The 12,739-nt window shown below is 42.8% G+C and overlaps 1 protein-coding gene, 1 long non-coding RNA gene and 3 other non-coding genes across 7 annotated transcripts in view; 1 reads left to right on the top strand and 4 right to left on the bottom strand.

The window, feature by feature from the left end:
• LOC101985743 overlaps positions 1 to 1,161 on the bottom strand; it is a 4,593-nt gene extending 3,432 nt beyond the window's left edge. Inside the window, exons 1-4 of one of the 2 annotated variants that reach the window (XR_258738.3) lie at positions 1,089 to 1,161; positions 462 to 508; positions 252 to 280; positions 20 to 56 (exon numbers count right to left, since the gene is read on the bottom strand). This is a non-coding gene — a long non-coding RNA (uncharacterized LOC101985743). The remainder of the gene's footprint in view (positions 1 to 19; positions 57 to 251; positions 281 to 461; positions 509 to 1,088) is intronic. The other variant, XR_258739.3, reaches the window with a different exon arrangement.
• Positions 127 to 208, bottom strand: LOC113457962. The gene has a single exon (XR_003378425.1). It is a non-coding gene; the product is annotated as a small nucleolar RNA SNORD24 (small nucleolar RNA).
• On the bottom strand, positions 349 to 410 carry LOC113457957. Its single transcript, XR_003378421.1, has one exon. It is a non-coding gene; the product is annotated as a small nucleolar RNA SNORD75 (small nucleolar RNA).
• LOC113457952 lies at positions 815 to 894 on the bottom strand. Its single transcript, XR_003378416.1, has one exon. It is a non-coding gene; the product is annotated as a small nucleolar RNA SNORD74 (small nucleolar RNA).
• A 71-nt stretch (positions 1,162 to 1,232) lies between the features above and the next one.
• Positions 1,233 to 12,739, top strand: part of Zbtb37 (zinc finger and BTB domain containing 37) — a 21,519-nt gene continuing 10,012 nt past the window's right edge. Inside the window, exons 1-3 of one of the 2 annotated variants that reach the window (XM_005363949.3) lie at positions 1,233 to 1,481; positions 3,437 to 4,396; positions 6,431 to 6,530. In XM_005363949.3, the coding sequence (XP_005364006.1) occupies positions 3,468 to 4,396; positions 6,431 to 6,530 (1,029 nt within the window). In that variant the 5' untranslated portion in view covers positions 1,233 to 1,481; positions 3,437 to 3,467. Of the gene's footprint in view, positions 1,482 to 1,814; positions 2,176 to 3,436; positions 4,397 to 6,430; positions 6,531 to 12,739 lie in introns of those variants that run through there. The other variant, XM_013352560.2, reaches the window with a different exon arrangement.

Raw genomic sequence — 12,739 nt, 5'->3', positions numbered from 1 at the left:
AAAAAAAAGCTTTTCTTACTCTGTACACCCATGGCTAGTCCAACTTCTTTCAGTTCCTGGAAGGAAAACAGCCTAAATGTAAAAATCTGTGCAGTCTGTCAGAAAGCCCTTAGTCATAACCCTGTATGCCTCAGATTCAATCTCGGTGGTTTAAAGCTATCGTCATCCCACTGTCAAGAGTAGCAAATATAATGTCATCATTGTGGCACTGCTCCCTGAAAGGATTCACAAGGGCCCAATTCGGTACTTACCTCACTCTTCATCCCACTTGGCCAAAGATCTGGGAAAAAAAGGATGCTAATAGTAAGATCTATCTCCAGCATTTTCCCTTCCCTTCCCCCGAATTAAAGCCTCAGAACAGTGTTTTTCAGAAATCCCTTCTGTCCACTACTCTCATACCATCATGGGCTTTTGGGTTGATAGTGTTTTAAGATATTCACCATATTTTACTTAATTCTTACCTGTCTGTATGATGCCAACTGTCCCAGAGAGGTACACGGCAACATATCTAAAGAAAACACGCTATTTTAGACATGTTTTATTACACCAATTTTACACACAAAAAAAGAATAAAGCTCACAGACTAGTGGTACTGCGGAATATATCTTTCAGTATCTCCTTAAATTTCTACTGGATACCTTGCCTAAGACTGCGCTAGCGGCTTTGTTAATGGTCTCTCGCAAAATCCCACTGTGAGCCTGTTGTTCGCTAAAGCCTTTAACCTTGTGATTTTTACTATAAGATAGCATTGAAGTGCGTTCCTTAACCACACAAGTTCCTTAACCACAAAAGGCCTCGCGAGATGACTCAGCATGGTCCGCCATCAGAGTTGTTGGTATTCATCAACAAGGTCAGTTGTCCCTACCAACATAGCCTTCATCACAGCGAGAACACAGATGCCAAGTCTTCTATGGAGACTTTCCGTAAAAGAGCAAAATAAAAAAAGCATGCACGCAAAGCCAAATTCCCCTCAGCTTCAGGACCTTACAAGGGCTTTACTGTTCGCCAAATCCCGGCAATTTGCGGTGGTTCCAACCGCAATACACAAGGCCTATGCAGACACCACACATGAACACGATAAGACGTACCTGCCCCACTCCGAGCTCCGAAAGACCGATATGGCGGCTGAGTCCAGTATTTAAGCTCTCCGTGACGTCTCGACGCACGGCAGTCCGCAGCGTGCGTCCACAGAAGTCCCTCCCAGGCCCTCAGACTCCTCCTCAAGCCCCACCTCCTTCGCTGGCCCCGCCCTACAAGGCCCGAGGGCGGAGTCCCCGCTATCACGTCAGCCCGGCCCCTGCCTCCCTTTGGAGTCAGGGTTGAGGGGAGGGGGCGCCCGTCAGGAAAGCGCTGGGGGAGGGGCGGCGTGAGGGTGACTGATTTCCTTCCGGCACGCCGCCCGCTCCGGAGGAGGGGGGGGCGGGGGGTTTCACTTCCGGGACGGTGTTCCGGCCCATTCCGGCCCATTTCCACCCCCGGAGGTAGGTGCTGCTCCTTGACTGGGCTCGGGCTCCGCACCCCCGTTAGCCTACACCGGACGCTCCTCGGCCGCGTCTCGGCTGCAGCCCGCTCCCGGGGCGTTCGGCCGCCCCGCCCCCCCCCCCCCCCCCCAGCACTCGGCGACCTCCCCCCCCCACACACACACACACACTCCCTGGCTCGGGGCTGCTGAGCTCGCGGGCCCGCCCCCTGCCAGCCCCTCCCTCAGGACCCCGCGGCGGGGACACACCCAGACACACCCCCACCGCGGCCGCCTCCGCCGCCCTGCACCGGGTCCCGGGGCGCCGCCCCCTTCCCCCTCCAGCGCCTCACCTGAGCGCCCGCTCCTCCGCTCGCTCCTTCTGCTCTCTTTTCCAGGGTTCTGTGCCATCTCCCCGCTTAGCCAGGTCCCCCTTTTCCCGTGCTCCCTTGACACACACGGAAGCCGCTCCCGTACCTGACTGGCCAAACCCAAGCGTTCCCGATTCTCCCTTTTACAGCTCTCGCCCCTCCAGGGCCGACGCTAGAGAAAGACTTTACTCCAGGGGCTTCTTCCTCATTGGGGAATTGCTGGAAAGAGCAAACAAAAAGGCGCTGGTGTAGGCTCCAAAATAAACATCTGAATTCGTGATGGCATCGACAGAGGCTCTTAATGGATTAAAAGTTTCAAAACAAACAATAACGCTTTGGAAAAAGGTCAGATTGGCTAAAGTTGCTTCTTGAAAGCGGTGTTTGCACTTCCCTGTTTTACTCATTAAGTGTGTTGTCAATGTGGGGTGATAATGTGAGTCTGTTAGGACCACTTCCTGGTGTGTTGTGTAGTCTCATAAATTTAAAGGTAGATTGGATGCACAGCGAGCCAAAATCATTGTGATATCCCCGAGCTACCCTCAACTGAGACCATTTGATGCAGTTGCAGTCTGTCAGTGTAAAATTTTAGGCTTTATTCTCGTCGGCTGTGGAAAACCAACTTCATGAATTTAAGTAATAGTACCACTTTGGAATTCCCAACCTCAAGTTTGTTGGATAAATAAAGATTTACCTAGTTTTTGCCTAGCCTGGCATGGGGGCGGCACACTTTTAATCTCCGCAGAGGCAGTCAGATCTCTGATTTAGAGAGCAGCCTGATCTATCTACATAGTTTCCAGGAATAGCCCGTCTCAAATAAATGCCAGCTGTGGTGTCTTAGTCCCAGCACTCGGGAGGCGGAGGCACGTAGGTCTCATGCAGAGCAGGTTCCAGGACAGCCGGGGCTAGCTACATAGAGAAACCCTGTCTTGAAAAAAAAAAGGATAATACTGACCATTCACATAGGAAATTAGTCCCTTAAACAGCCTGTGCCACATGTAAATCATAATCAACCTGCATGTAATTACATGTATTTTAAAATTCATTTTCTCTAGAAAAAACTAATGAATTTTTGTATTCAGCCTTAAATTCTTCTGTTTGATAGCCCTCCTTGATAAACTCCTTTCTTGACGTTATATAGCTTATTAATAAAGTCTGGTTGTAGCTTATGTTTTTAGCAGTCTAGCAATCACTTTTTGTTGTTGTTTTGATTGTATTTTACTGTGAAGTCTAAAACACCTCTTGCCAGGCTTAGCAGCTCACACTAACCCTAGCACTGGAGGTGGGATCAGGAGAGTCACCACAAGCTTGAGGGATGCCTTAGAATGAGACCTTGTTTCTAACAAAACAAAACACCTGCTGGCAATTCCTATTACTACGTCCAGGCATCGTGAGGAAGGCACCTCTTCATACATGGAGATTCTGAGACAAGTTTTCATTTATGTAGCCAAGACTCAAGATTCTCCTGCCTCAGTGAGTGCACCAGTGTTAAAATTATATATGTGTACCTGGCACTCCTCGCCAGGAGATTTTACATTTTTAGGGATGTTTAAACTAGAAAGCACAAAGGGAGTAAAGATGGTGCTAAGAATATGGTTTGCTCTCTCAGCAGGGTTGAATGTCTGCCTGTACTTCCAGGCATGACCATGGAGAAAAGTGGGAACATACAATTGGAGATCCCCGACTTCAGCAACTCTGTTCTGAGCCATCTCAACCAGCTGCGAATGCAAGGCCGGCTCTGTGATATCGTGGTCAACGTGCAAGGACAAGCTTTTCGGGCTCACAAAGTAGTTCTGGCTGCCAGCTCTCCTTATTTCCGGGATCACATGTCCTTGAATGAAATGAGTACTGTGTCCATTTCTGTCATCAAGAACCCTACTGTTTTTGAACAGCTCCTTTCTTTCTGTTACACAGGACGGATATGCCTGCAACTAGCAGATATTATCAGCTACCTAACAGCTGCTAGTTTTCTGCAGATGCAGCATATTATAGACAAATGTACACAGATCCTAGAGGGCATTCATTTCAAAATTAATGTGGCTGAGGTGGAAGCAGAATTAAGTCAAACAAGGACAAAGCACTCAGAGAGACCTCCAGAGTCTCACAGGGTTACACCACCTCTCAACCGCTCACTTAGCCCACGACATAATGCTGCAAAGGGAAACTGGAGAGGACAGGTCAGTGCTGTGCTGGATATCAGAGAGCTCAGTCCCCCTGAGGAGTCCACCAGTCCTCAGATAATTGAGCAGAGTTCTGATGTAGAGAGCCGGGAGCCCATTCTTCGAATCAACAGGGCAGGTCAGTGGTATGTGGAAACAGGAATAGCAGACCAAGGGGCGCGGAGCGGTGATGAAGTTAGGGTTCTTGGAGCAGTGCACATCAAAACTGAAAATCTGGAAGAGTGGCTTGGGCCCGAGAATCAGCCTTCTGGAGAAGATGGAAGTAGTGCAGAAGAAGTCACGGCCATGGTGATTGACACCACAGGCCATGGTTCTATAGGACAGGAAAGTTACACTTTAGGGTCTTCAGGAACCAAGGTAGCTCGGCCAACCAGCAGTGAAGTTGACAGGTAAGTTTTGCTTTCCTACTTAGAAACTATTGTGTAAACATAATTAAATGAGCCTTCTGTGTTACAGAGAGCATTTTTCTTACCTGATGTTCCTATTCAACTTACTTTGGGAGACTGGAAATATGTCAGAAGACTTGCATTGTTTTCTCAAAGCAGGAAGCTCCTGGTTCTGAAGTACTCATGATGTTATAAGAACTGTGGTAAAAATCAGCTACTACCATGAATCAGATAGCATCTGCAGCCACTCTAGGATCAGTTACTGCCAGGGCTTTCTGGACTCTAGGCAAGGAGCCGATTGTCAGAAGGTGCCTAGTAACATGGCCCTTTCTCTGTAGAGCACCACACAGGTAGGTAACCTTGGGGAGTTTTACTTTCCTTGTAGCAGTGTGTGTTATTTCCATTTGCCCTTACCTACCAAATTAGAGTCTGGCGCCATCAGTGATTGTTCTTTTCAGATTAGAGTAATATAGTACAGTAAAAGCTTTTTGAATTTTTTCAAGTGTCACCTCACCTAGTGATGTTTCCCTTGGATCGGCTACTGCCCTAGGCCTGAGTGTCCTATCCCCACTGCCCCCCCCCCCACCCCCGTGCTGCCATGGCCTATGGTCGTCACTGTTTTCTTCCTAATGTACCAAATCTTAGAACATTTTCTTTTGATGGAAAAAGCACTGTCTTTCATCTAGTCAACTGAAAGAAAAATGTTATTAGTTTAGATTGGTAACTTTTTATGTTCTTTTTTTTTTTCCTCTCTCACTTTTTTATTGAGAAAAGATTTCTGTAGCTCAAGTTTTTTGAAATTCAGGGCAGTCCTCCTGTCTCAGCCTCCTCAGTTCTGGGATTACTGGCATGAGTTACCATATTTGGATTTCATTGTTATTGTTGGTTGTGTTTTGGTTTTGAGATAGGTTTTTTTTCTTGTGTGTGTAGCCCTGACTGTCCTCGAGCTCACTGTGCAGACCAGGCTGTCCTGGAACACAGATAATCCACCTGCCTCTGCCTCCCGAATTTTGGAATTAAAGTTGTGTACCACCACTACCCAGCTTTGAGACAGAGTCTCACTCCATAGCTCAAGATGGTCTATTATGTAGCCTAGGCTAGCCTCAAACTCATGCATTCTTCCGACCTTATGCATCCAGGCCTAGATTACAAGCTAATTTATTCTTGAAATAGATTGAAATGGGTAAAGGCACTTAGAGCCTGACCATCTGAGTTCAATCCCTGGAGCCCACATGGTAGAAGGAAAGAACGGACTCTAATAAGTTGTTGTCTGACCGCTACACATATGCTGGCACGTATATGCTTCATAAACAAACAAATAAATAAATTTGAAATTGATCTTCGGAGCAATTAAAACCAACTAACTCATTTCTTTGGTTTATGACTAATGTAGACATTTAGTAGGAGATTTTAGCCACATAGATGGTCTTGGTTTAAGTATTTCCCATTATGTGACCTTAATAGTCTAAATATTCTTGAACACAGAATATATATTCATCCCCAGTGTTAGAAACTGTTGTCCTATATTAGAACTATATCAGAAGTAGTACCTTCTTAAATGGAAAAAAAAAGCTTTAGTCTATATGAACTATGAGTAAATTACCATAAGAAGAAAGAGCCAAAACCCCAATAGTTAACATAAAAGAACTGAAATTGTGTCAGGCATAATGGAACATGCCTGGAATCCTAGCACTTGGGGTGTTGAGCCAGAAGGATTGCTATAAATTCAGGACAACTTTGGAGCCTGTATAGTAAGTACCAGACCTCCCAAAGGCTTCATAACAGAACCATAGCTCATAGAAGCAAAACAAAACTACGGACTGGGTTTCATACATGTTTTTATTCCCTTTACAGTGCTTACTAGGATAGAAAGCTTGTATTTAGTCTTATCTTCACCTTCTCATATGGTCTGTTTGTCACTTTGAAAATATTTGTTTGATTTAGTCCCATTCCTCAGCTATAAGATAAGGAGAAACAGCATTCAAGTTCTTTGGCACTACTTGTCTATTGGTCCCCTTTATGCTCCTTTTCCAACAGATTTAGCCCCTCCGGCAGTGTTGTTTCCATGACAGAAAGATACAGAGCCAGAAGTGAGTCTCCTGGGAGAGTGGATGAGCCTAAGCAACTTAGCTCCCAGGTATGTAGCTTTGGACTTAGGGTTGCTGTGTTGGTGGAAGAACTTGTCACTGAATAAACAGAACATAGTGAATAAGAAAGGTGTAGGACAAACAGCAGTGGCCCTGTTACATACTGGATTTGATATATATTAGTTTTTTCTTAATCTTACTTGTGATCATGCTAGAATTAGGATTTGAGATGTAGAAAGGAAAAAAAATAACTGTGGGGGTGGAATTATGAATGGCTCAGTTGTTAAAGGTACTTACCGCTCTTGCTGAAAATACTAGTTTGGTTCCCAGTACACAACCACCTCTTAACTCCAGTTCCAGTGCCTTCTTCCTCTGACCTTTGCAGACACCAGGCACATTTATGTTCCGTGTGTGTGTGTGTGTGTGTGTGTGTGTGTGTGTGTGTGTGTGTCTGTGTGTAGGCAAAGCACTCCTACACAAAAATAAGTTTTTTTTTAAAAATGTGGAATTTTTTCTGATTGTAGATATACCTGAGAGTAAAATTAATTCCTTAAAACCTTATACCTTTGAGTCATTTAGAACTTAGATTAAAAGTAATTTGATTTAGGCTATGTAGGGAATATATATGGGTATATAGTTGTTAGTCTATATAATACTTATTTTGTACATATAAGTAAATTGCTTATGCATTTCTATGTATTTATTCTTTTGTATGTATGTATCTTTTTATGTATTTGCATCCTGAATCTTCTATCATACTACAGAGTTCTAAAGGCTAGATGTGGTGGTACACAACTCTAATCCCAGCACTTAGGAAATAGAGGAGGCAGAATTGCTGCAAATTTGAGGCCAGCCTAAGCTGCTTTTAATAAGTTCCTAGCCAGTGAGTGCTGTAGAGTAAAACCCCATCCTTAAAAACACAAAGACTCATGAAAATGATGTTTTCTGTATTCTTCCCAACTCTCCTTAGCTATTGAAGTGATCGGTTGACATTTTTGTTTGTCTTTTACAGATCTTTAATACTGAGAATTGATTTTTTTTCAAAGCTGTAACAACATAGAACACAATAAATTAGAAACTTTAGTCCGTAAAAAGGAAAACAAGTAGGTTAACATTGCCTAACTTCAGACAGATCTCTGTGAGTTCGAGGCCAGCCTGGGCTACAAAGTGAGTTCCAGGACAGACTCTAAAGCTACACGAAGAAACCCTGACTTGGGAAAAAAAAAAAGATTGACTAACTTTTAGGAGGCAGAGGAAGGTCCTCTATGAGTTCGAGGGCAGCCTGGTCTATAGAGCGAGTACCAGGATTCACAGAGAAATTCGGTCTCAAAAAAAATTTAAAAAAAAAAAAGGTTGCCTACCTTGCAGACATGACAGCACTGGGGAGCAGAGGCAGGTGGATGGATCTCTGTCTTTTAGAAGCCAACCTGGTCTACATAGCAAATTCCAAACCAACCAGGACTAGATGGTAAGACCCTACCTTAAAAAAAAAAAAAAAAGATAGCTTATTTAACCTCCATTACAATGTCTTGTTATCTAAGCCACTGGATATATTTTTTGTGTATATTGGTATAGTACTGGCAGTAAGATATTGTTACACACTAAATTTTTTAGTTTTGGGGGTTTTTTGTTGTTGTTATTAGTGGTGGTAGTGATGTTTTGAGGCAGGGTTTCCATAACCCAGGCTGACCTCAAACATGATCCTCCTGACTTTGCCTCTCTGGACTTGGATTTCAGATGTATGCCAATATACTGCATTATTTTTTAGTTTTGATTTGAGTGGTAGAGAAAATGTTAAGAGCTAAGTGGAAAAGTAGTAAGAATGCTTTTTCTCCCCATCTCTCAAATCTTGTATAATAGCATGCAAATGTAACTAGTTGTGCAGATAGTTGCAGTGATTAGGGCAGATATTATCAGCCTTATAGACTAATCATACAAATGTCCTAAAAGAATACAAGTACTTACAGGCATTTACAAGACCTAGTGTCCACATAATGCAGGTACAGTTAAACAGATGTGTATTCGTGTGTGAAGGTACTTGTTGTGCAGAGAGTGATTCACACATACATATGTGGAGGTTAGAAGTAAACCTAGACCTTTTACCTTGATTTTTCTTGAAAGGGTCTCTAACTGGCCTCAGACTCAAAGGCTCTGCTAGGCTGGCTATCCAGGGATCCCTGTTTGTCTCTTCATTCCTGGGACTGGAATTAAAAACTCGTGCCGCCACACCCAGCTTTTTTACATAGGTTCTGAGGATTGAATTTAGTACTAAAGTTTGCATGACATGTAAGTACTTTACTGACTGAACCATCTCCCCAGCTGTGGATTTTTTTTTTCTTCTAACTAAGCAGATTTTAAATGCAGCTTCTATCTTCCCTTTTCTTCCTCTTCATTAAGAAAAAGATTTATTTTTAATTATCTGTATCTCTGTGTAATTTTGTACACATGAATACAAGTGCTTACAGAAGCCAGAAGAGGGCCTTGGTGCCTGCCGTGGTTTGAATGAGAATGCCCCTAGGCGCATGTAATTGACTGCTTAGTTCCCGGTTGTGGATTAGGAGGTGTTTCCTTGGAGGAGAGGTGTTACTGAGGGTAGGCTTTGAGGTTTCAAAAGTCCACACCTGGCCATCTGGCTCTTTGCCTCCTATGTAAGGGTTGGATCAGATGTGAACTCTCAGCCCCTACTACAGCACCATGCCTGTTATAATCCCGACTATGATCATGAACTACCTCTCTGAAATTGTAAGCAAGCCCCCAATTAAATGCTTTATTGTATATGCTGCCTTGGCAATAGTGTTTCATCACAGCAGTAGTAACCCTAAGACACCTCCAGGAGTTCAAGAGGTTGTGGATGCTAGGAATAGAACTCAGGACCTCTAGAAGAACAACAAATGCTTTTAACTACTGAGCCATATGTCTAGCTCCATCCTTCCCTATTTTGAGATAGGAAACTATGTTGCCCAGGCTGTTCTTAAACTCTGGGTTAAAAATCTGCCTGCCTTAGTTTCTGCAAGTAACTGGGGCTGCTATTATACACTACTCTGTCAGGATTTAAATGTTTTTGAGTTTTGCCTCAGCCTCCCAAATGCTGGAATTAACAAAAATACAACACCATCATGGCCTAAATGTAATTTTTTGTAGCACGAATCTAATTGGTCCTAATAATAAAAACCTGGAGTCAGATATTAGGGGATGGAAGCTGAAAAATACAGCCACTAGTTCTTAACTCTGCAAAAGCCTCAGATCGAAATGGGTATCCTGTCTCAGACTGAATCCTGAGCTCTTGTCTCCTCCTGCTTTATATTCCTCTCTCCACCTAGCCATATCACTTCCTGTTTCTACCTTCTTAGTGCTAGGATTAAAGGTGTGGGCCACCACCGCTTGGCTCTGTTTGTCTTTTAGACTGATTCGGTCTTTTATGTAGCCCAGGGTGGCCTGAACTCACAGAGATCTGTATATCTGTCTCCGAGCGCTGGGATTAAAGGTATGTGCCACCATTGCCTGGCCTCTATGGCTAACTAGTGTGGCTAGCTCTGCACTCTGATCTTCAGACAAGCTATATTTGTTAAAACACAAGCAAAATTTCGCCAGTTTTTAATTGTAATTAGGATAGAAATAATATTGGATTACATAAGGGTGTTTACCTGACTAGAACAAAAGAGATAGTCTATAAAGAAATAGAATGTAAATAGTACTACATAATGCTAGTGCAGTGGCTCCTCAGGTGAGGCCAAGCCTGGCACCTGACCACAGGGGAAAGGATAAAACTGGGTGCTGTAAACTGTCCTCTGACCACCATACACATCACATACATTCCCTCCCCCTTCTCACTATAAGTAAATTTAATCTTAGGATTTTTTAGGATTTAAAAAAAAAAAATTTATAGCTGGGGGACAGTGCCCAAGGAGTCTGTCTGATAGGTGTTGAGAACTGAATACAGGTTTTCTGGAAGAACAGCAAATACTGTTAACCACCAAGCCATCTCTCCCTAATAAATGTAATTTTTTTTTTAAAAAAAAAAGTACTATCTAGAAATGATTCAAAGGATAAAATACATCTATATAATTTAATATATAAGAAGATGTATTATGGTAAATCCACTTACCAGTTATTTCCCTATGCCACAGAAGACCAAAGTGAAGCAAAGATTTATATTTGCTTGTGTGTGTGTGTGTGTGTGTGTGTGTGTGTGTGTGTGTGGTAGTGGATGGATATCAGGACAGCTTGCAGGAGTTGGTTCTCTTCCATCATGTGGGCCACTGGAAATCAGCTTAGGTTGTCAGGCAGGAAGGCCCTTGACCTGCTAAGATATCTCAACTGGCCAACTTACATTATTATGAACAACAACAAAAAAAAGAAAACTAATGTATTGAAAATCCTGGAGCAACTGGACAATGGAGGCACACATGTTTAATCCCAGCAGTTGGAAGGTAGAGGCAGGCAGATCTCTCTGAGTTCCAGGACAACCTATTCTACTGAGTGAGTTCCAGGACAGCCAGAGCTTACAGAGAAACCCTGTCTCAAAAAAAATCAATCTATCTATCAATCATTCAAAACAAGAAAATACTGGAGCAACCAGGCAGTCAGTGGTGGTATACACCTTTAATCCCAGTACTTAGGAACAAAGGCAGGCTGATTTCTCAGAGTTTGAGGCCAGCCTGGTCTAGAGAGTAAGTTCCAAAACAGCCAGGGCTACACAAAGAAACCATGTCTCAGGAAAAAAAAAAAAAAAAACAAAACTGGAGGTGTAGCTCAGTGGCAGAATAGAACACCTGTCTTGAAGACATGAAACCTAGGCTCAATGCCCAACATGTAAAAAAAGAAGAAAACAAAAGTTTTACCTAACATGTATTAGGTTCTGCATTTGATCTTAAAAAACAAAACAAAACAAAAAACAAAAACTGGGACCAGCAGGATGGATCAGCTGGTAAAAGCCCTTGCTGCCAATCCTGATGACCTGAATTCCTTCCCCAGCACCCACATGACAGAAGGAGAAAATAGAGTCCCCCAAGTTGTCTTCTGACTTCTGTGTACATAGTTCATGAAAATGCAATAAAAGATTTCTAACTCATTGATAGACTAGACTCTGACTGTAAAGGGTGAATCTGGAACAGATACCAAAGTTACTTCTTAAAAACATTTTCTTTTTTTTCTACCGCTGGAAAGTTACCACTACCACTTGGCTAATTATCCATGTAAGTTACAGTCTTTCCAGCTCAGCTGTCCCACTAAGCAGCATTTGCTGTCTATAGACTTCTCAGTGCATACTATAACTACATCAGATTCTCTCTGTCTTTAGTCTGAGATTCCTCATTCTTGTGAATCCACTGGAAGCCCCACTCCCAAGTTCTCCTAAATGTCTTTTGATCCTTTTTTTCTTAAACAACTATTAGAGCATTTCACACACTGTGCATTATTTTTCCTTTTTCTGGGTGGGAGGCAAGCACTCTGCACCAAGGAAAATCCCTAGCCTATTACCTTTTCCTGATTCTCTACTAATTCATATAAATTATTTCTTTTCTGTTTGAATTTGTGTTATCATTGTTATTGAACTAAAATGCTCAAGTGTATTAGTTCATTCAGTGCTCAACACAGCCTCTGCAGGAAATGATTAAGAAAACTAAGGATAATAAATGGAACTCAGATTTGAACCCAGGGCACTCTTAACTGTTATGTGATGTAATGCTTTCAGATTTTTCCAAAGTACCTGAGTTTGATAACATAATACCATCCACACAGGCGACTAAGCAGGAAGATATCTTGAGCTAGGAATGTTTGGGGCTATCCCGGCCAATACATTGAGATTCTGTTGCAAAAATAAGGTTTTGTTTTTGAGATCAAGTCTCACATGTAGTCCTGACTGACCTTGAATTTCTGGTAATCTGCCTGTGTCTACTTCAGTGCTGGAATTACAGATTACAAGTATGAGCCATTATGTCCTTTTAAGGTTCTTAAAAATATATTTCAAGGTACTATTAGCAATTTTTAATCTCAATCCTATAAAGTTGAAACATGTGATGTCCTTTTTATGAATGGAAAAACTGAACCCCAGAGAAATTCCTGTGTTTTGTCCTTGGTCACTTAGGATTATTAGTAAGATTCTTCCTATTCTTTCTGTGAGTTCTGTTTTGATGACCCAGGAAAATTAATAAAAATTCTTTGTGAAGCCGGGCGATGGTGGCGCATGCCTTTAATCCCAGCACTCGGGAGGCAGAGGCAGGCGGATCTCTGTGAGTTCGAGACCAGCCTGGTCTACAGA

The sequence above is a fragment of the Microtus ochrogaster genome, assembly GCF_000317375.1.
Source record: "Microtus ochrogaster isolate Prairie Vole_2 chromosome 6 unlocalized genomic scaffold, MicOch1.0 chr6_random_2, whole genome shotgun sequence".
In the NCBI taxonomy this organism is placed as follows: Eukaryota; Metazoa; Chordata; class Mammalia; order Rodentia; family Cricetidae; genus Microtus; species Microtus ochrogaster.
This window is presented reverse-complemented; position numbering and strand designations above follow the sequence as displayed.